General features: G+C 45.5%; 3 protein-coding genes and 1 pseudogene across 4 annotated transcripts in view; all 4 read left to right on the top strand.

Moving 5' to 3' along the window:
• Nucleotides 1–613, top strand: part of TEOVI_000642800:pseudogene — a 2,921-nt pseudogene extending 2,308 nt beyond the window's left edge. Inside the window, exon 2 of the mRNA in view lies at nt 269–613. Within this exon, the coding sequence occupies nt 269–613 (345 nt within the window). The remainder of the gene's footprint in view (nt 1–268) is intronic.
• A 1,163-nt stretch (nt 614–1,776) lies between these two features.
• TEOVI_000642700 (cyclophilin type peptidyl-prolyl cis-trans isomerase, putative) lies at nt 1,777–2,361 on the top strand (the record flags this gene model as incomplete). The annotated part of the gene is made up of 1 exon (XM_067223367.1): nt 1,777–2,361. One exon carries the CDS (start codon nt 1,777–1,779, stop codon nt 2,359–2,361), a length of 585 nt encoding a protein of 194 aa, XP_067079468.1.
• Nucleotides 2,362–2,677: 316 nt separating this feature from the next.
• On the top strand, nt 2,678–3,175 carry TEOVI_000642600 (vacuolar ATP synthase 16 kDa proteolipid subunit, putative; the record flags this gene model as incomplete). Its single annotated transcript, XM_067223366.1, has 1 exon — nt 2,678–3,175. One exon carries the CDS (start codon nt 2,678–2,680, stop codon nt 3,173–3,175), a length of 498 nt encoding a protein of 165 aa, XP_067079467.1.
• An 811-nt stretch (nt 3,176–3,986) lies between these two features.
• Nucleotides 3,987–5,060, top strand: TEOVI_000642500 (Alpha/beta hydrolase family, putative; the record flags this gene model as incomplete). The annotated part of the gene is made up of 1 exon (XM_067223365.1): nt 3,987–5,060. The coding sequence occupies one exon, from the start codon at nt 3,987–3,989 to the stop codon at nt 5,058–5,060; it is 1,074 nt and encodes a 357-aa protein (XP_067079466.1).
• Between the last annotated feature and the right edge of the window lie 377 nt (nt 5,061–5,437).

Below are 5,437 nucleotides of genomic sequence, written 5' to 3'. Positions count from 1 at the left end.
TAGACACCGCTTTATACACAATTTTAAACAAGAAAGTCCAACAAGGTGACTGATGATGGGTTGTGGAGGTTCTAAATTGTCTGCCAAGAGCAAACAAGCGGATGCGGATCCACCAAAGCCTTCAGATCCTGCTGATGCTCATCGATTTGAGCGGATTTGTACACTTCCACTACATGATGGTGAGAAACCGATGATCTTCGGTGCAATTATGATAAATGATCTTGCCGCGGTCAGATCCCTTGTGCCTGCAGATTACCTTGAGGGCAAAAAAATGCGCAAGGAACTCGACATCAGCACAATCTATCTTGGTGACAGATCCCATTTCGATCTTACGCTTCTGTCAGAGCTACAAACGTTGGAAGGTACTTCCATCCAGGTGGCACCTGTCCGTATCGCGTCCGACGCAAAGGCAACAGCAATTGAAATTCGTAACAATAACGAATTCCCATGCCAAAATGCACACCCGCACATTACCATTGCTACTGCTCCCGGTGTACCAGCGAAGTATAGCAATGAGCTGCTAAGCAAAGTAAGCACTGAAACAAGCGACATCAAGGTAATGGAGGTGTCACCTGATGTATCCATTTCAGGTGTGTTTCAGTTTGTGCGGTGATGAACACCTCTTTCTTCATGTTCTTTTCGGTATAACCTACAGAAGTAACGATGAGTACATTAACGGTTGTTGTTTGTTGTGCTCATCGATGAGGCATTAATACCACCCTTTGTTTTTCCTTTTTTTCTTCTTTGAATCATTAATAAATTTTATCTTGCTTTGTACAAACAATTTTACGTGATTTATTTTGTCCTTAGACGTAGACAATAATTTTGATGATAGTGTTTATGTGGACGAATATATTTCTCTCCTTTGCAATTCACGATTGGATCCAAGTATATTGATGGGAACTTGTGACTTAGGGGAAACGAGTGGTGTGCTGACATGCTCTCGCAGCACTGATATTCCCCCATAATGCTATGTACTCTGAACTGCATGTGTTGTGTCTGTGTGTATGTGTATACATGGTGTGTCGTATGTCCTTTTTGTCTCTGTACAACAATAACCTTATACTACGCATCTTGTTACATTCCAACTTTTTCTCTCTAAAAATATACCTAATTTTACAACAAATTAGGAGGAGGAGTGTGTCTTAACATTGTTTATGTGCCGTATCGTGATGACAGATATTCAGCTGACGCCACACTCATCGGATGTAAGAAGATGTGCCAGTGATTATACGTAATGTCTTTGCTACAGGTGATTGTACGATATGACCATACCGACTAAACCAACCGAGATCAATGAGGCATGAAATGTTCCCGCCCTGTTTTCAATTAAGTGACGGTGTGATTACAGACAGGACGTAAGTGAGTCAATGTCAATATCTCCGTATTACACCATGAGGACTATTGTCCCCCGTGTCTGACCGCCGCTTCCACCTCCTCTCTCCCTTCTTTTCTCCTTTCTTGTTTCTTCTCTTTCACTTACACATGATGTCATTTCGTATTCTGCAATACTGACAATAACTTGAGCGAGACAAGACATATTTGACTACTGGCAACTGAAACCCGCCACCCTCTCGGATTCTTTGGTCCTCCACTAGTTACTCAACGGTATTTCACTTTAGCTCAGCGTATACGTGGTTACCTTGGTGTCGTGCGTGCTTCCTTTCTATGTGTGTGGATTTGTGTTTGTATTCTTCTGTGGTAATAGAGTGAAGTTAAATTAAGGGGTATTTCTTGGTTTTATTATCTTCTTTGTTAGGTCGTAGTGAATTGAAGATGAAGGTGGTGGTCAATGAAATGTCCCAAGTTGTTGAGATTATCACCAATGAGGGCGTTATTTCTGTTGAGCTTTATGATACCTTTGCACCCCGTGCTGCCGAGTCGTTTCGCCGATTTGCCGAAAGTGGTCAACTTGATGGTGCTGTTTTCGACAGAATGGTTCCCACATTCTTGTTAGAGTGCAGACTTTCAGAATTTAGTGTGTATGGTGAACTGGTAGGGAGAGAGGAGAATAATCATTTGCATCACACTGGTGCAGGGATTCTCACTTGTTTTGGAACTGTCCTTGAGAGTGGCGCTTTTTTTATTACTCTTGGGCCGCAACCTGAGTTGGATAACGTTTGCACCATATTCGGTCGTGTACGGAGTGGTATGCGTGTAGTGGAGAAGATTAGTCGGTCTCGTGTAGCTGAAAAAACGTTTCGTCTTTATACTCCGGTAGTGGTTGAGCGGTGTTTAACGCGAGTCTTGCCAAAGGAGCGGAGACCTGAATGTGTGGGAGGGGAACAGTTGGACGTCCTGCCGCAGTCTGTGAGTCGACACTGTGGAACACAGAGTAGTATCTTGAATGATTTGGAGTGATGAGGACGAATATGCGGGTTTTTACGATCTGGTGAGCCTTTAGAGTCCCTCACCTTTGTTTTGTTCCCTTTAAGATTGTCTTGGGTAAATTTAAATGGACACCATGTGACTGCCTTGGTTGATGAAAGCAATACCGGTTGTGCTTTCCGTTGTAGAATTACACGAAACTAATCATTACTTCCCCTTTGTTGCTTTCCGTTTCCTTTATTGCTTGGCTTCTACACCCTCGCCGTTGGAGGTGAGTGAGCAGAGTTGGACACTTCCTACATATATATATTTTTGCTTCCTGTTTGCTTCTTCTCTCGTGTGAAGCCATATGCTAAGTGACGATACCTGTCAACCAGAGGCGGTGCTCTTTGGCATGCTGGGTGCGGCTGCCTCTTTGGCGCTCTCCAACATTGGGGCCGCTTACGGTACAGCGAAATCTGGCGTTGCCGTTGCTCATCTCGGCATTGTGGAACCATCACGTGTAATGCGTGGCATTGTGCCTGTTGTCATGGCAGGTATTCTTGGTATATACGGCCTTATTGTCTCAGTTATTATCAGCAACAACCTCAAGCTGTCGGGCTACGCAATGTTCTCCGGCTTCATGCACCTTGGCGCTGGTCTTGCCGCCGGCTTTGCTTCTCTGGCGAGTGGTTATGCTATTGGTATTGTGGGTGACATTTGTTGTTTTGCATACGCCAAGACAGAAAAGATATTTGTCCCAATGATTTTGATGCTCATTTTTGCTGAGGCGCTTGGGCTCTATGGGCTCATCATGGCCCTCTTAATGAACAACCGTGCCACATCCTATACGGGTGGTTGCTCTTGACCAAGTTAGACGGAGCGAGGGCTAACGGAGAGAATAACCCCCCTAGGAAGAATGGGAAAGAAAGAAAGAGAGAAAAGGTTGGATGAAGAATAGTTGCTCTGGTGCCAAACCATGCGACACAGAGTGGAGGGGATTTGAGTGGCGGGCTGAAGCACGAGAGGTAAAGTTCGTGAAAAGGATGACCAACAACTTGTGAGAATGTATCAATAAAGGTGTTGGTCCCGACAGAAGGTGAAAAAACTGGGTGTATCTGATTCGGGAACAGCACCGAAAGAAGGGGGAAATGCATTACTTTTGACAGGTTTCCGGGATGGTTAGAGGAAAACAACACTGTAGGAGAGTATTTTTGAGTGAATTCTGCAAAGTGTGTCATCTTTGTTGGCATGACCGCGTGGCTGCCTGTTTCCCCGTCTGTATCTACTTTTTGTGTGCGTATGTGTACATGTGCTTTTCTTCACTCCTATGTGCTTGTGCTGACAGTGCTGCTCGCCCCTTCACTTCCCGAGAAAAGGAATGTTGTACACCACTTGCTCGTTACCCAGATGTGTGGCTAACTTCTTCTTCACTCAATATTTGATGCGAAAGTCTATGCCATATAACGGGAAGTAAAAATTTACGTAGCAGCCCCGTGAGAGAACTTTGCATCGTGTAGTATATTAGGAGAGGAGGGGACGGGAGGCAATAAATCCGCAAGTTCCTCACAGAGTGGAAAAAAAACAAGGGGAAGGGAAAGCGAGAACGCAAGGACACACGTGGGGAAGCGTGCACGGTTTCTCCCACGGTTATTTCACCCTTGTGTACAAGCTGAAATATGCAGGGCGCGACAGTCAGCGCGCCGAATTTTCGCCCGCCGACGGAGCTTTTGGATGAAGTACCGCAACCAGAAGGCTCCTCGTGGTGGCTGCAGACAAGTGCCGCACGGCTTCAATCCTTCGAATTACGCATGCTGCACGCCATAAAATATAGGCAGGGGTTCGTCGCTGGATTGAACACAATTACGACACTGGGATTGCAACAGAGCGCTGCTAACAGCAGTAAGGAAATCATGGTCCTGATTCATGGTTTTGCAGGAGGATTAGCCTGTTGGGCACAGAATTGGGAGTTTCTCTCTGAGCATTATATTCTTTGTGCCCTCGATTTACCCGGTTTCGGCCGAAGTATGCGGCCTAATGTGACTGCAAGAACCCCGAGGGAGGTACTGGATTTTTTCTGTCAGTGCCTTGATGACTGGTTTGGTGAGATGAGGTTCAAAGTTCCTGTCATTTTGGTTGGCCACTCCTTTGGTGCCTATATAGCGGCGCATTATTCCATGCGTCGTGGCCCATCTTGTGTGCGACTGTTAGTGTTTGTGGATCCGTGGGGTGTAAACAGAAGGGACCAATCTGGATCTAAAAGGGTTCCATTCACGTGGCGCCTCGCCCTCAGTATTGCTAATAGAATGAACCCGCTTACACTCGTACGTGCAGCTGGTCCTTTGGGTCCACTTTTCTTCCGGCTAATACGACCGGATTTCGCAAACCGCTGGCGTGGTTATCTGCCGGACCCCGTTACCTTCTACGAGTATACATATCACTGCAACGCGCAGCTGCCGCCGCTTGGAGAAGAACTATTTAAGATTTGCTATCATCATGACATTACTGCTAAGGAGCCGCTGGAAGATGAACTACCATCATCTTTGTCTAAAGATATACCGTTGGTACTGCTGTACGGAAGTGAGACGTGGATGGACGCAGAGCGGGGCACCACCATGGCCGACAAAATGGAAGGCATGGGTTTCAAGGTGAAAGTAGACACAGTGATGAGTGCAGGCCACCAGGTGTTTACAGATAATCCGTCTGAGTTCAACAACAAACTTTTGCTGGCACTTGCTGAGTTGTTGGCCTAAACAGGTAGTGACGGTCTCAGAGTAAACTGCGCTTCCCAATGAAGGGGTGAAAAATGCTGTGCACGTAGATGAAAGGTGCAGCGCGATGAGGCACATTCGATGCAGAAACTTCAACCATGATGTATTGTACTTGATCTACTGCTAGTTTCTGTCATTTTTATCCTTAGCTTTCCTTTTTTATTATTATTCCCGTTAGTTTTTGTTTTATAGCGGGGTGGTAAAAAAAAAATTGTGTGTGTTCACACCTCTTCCCAGATCATTTTATATCATTACTTGCACAGCCGAAGCTAATTTCACAGTTCCGTATTCCATCATTCTTGCTGCCGCCACACCGGAAAAATTGAAGTTGCAAATACACTTATCGTCTTCTTTTTTTT

The sequence above is a fragment of the Trypanosoma equiperdum genome (assembly GCF_001457755.1).
Source record: "Trypanosoma equiperdum strain OVI genome assembly, contig: ctg_1858, whole genome shotgun sequence".
NCBI lineage: Eukaryota > Euglenozoa > Kinetoplastea > Trypanosomatida > Trypanosomatidae > Trypanosoma > Trypanosoma equiperdum.
Note: the sequence above shows the minus strand (reverse complement) of the source record. Positions and strands in the feature narration are given on the sequence as shown.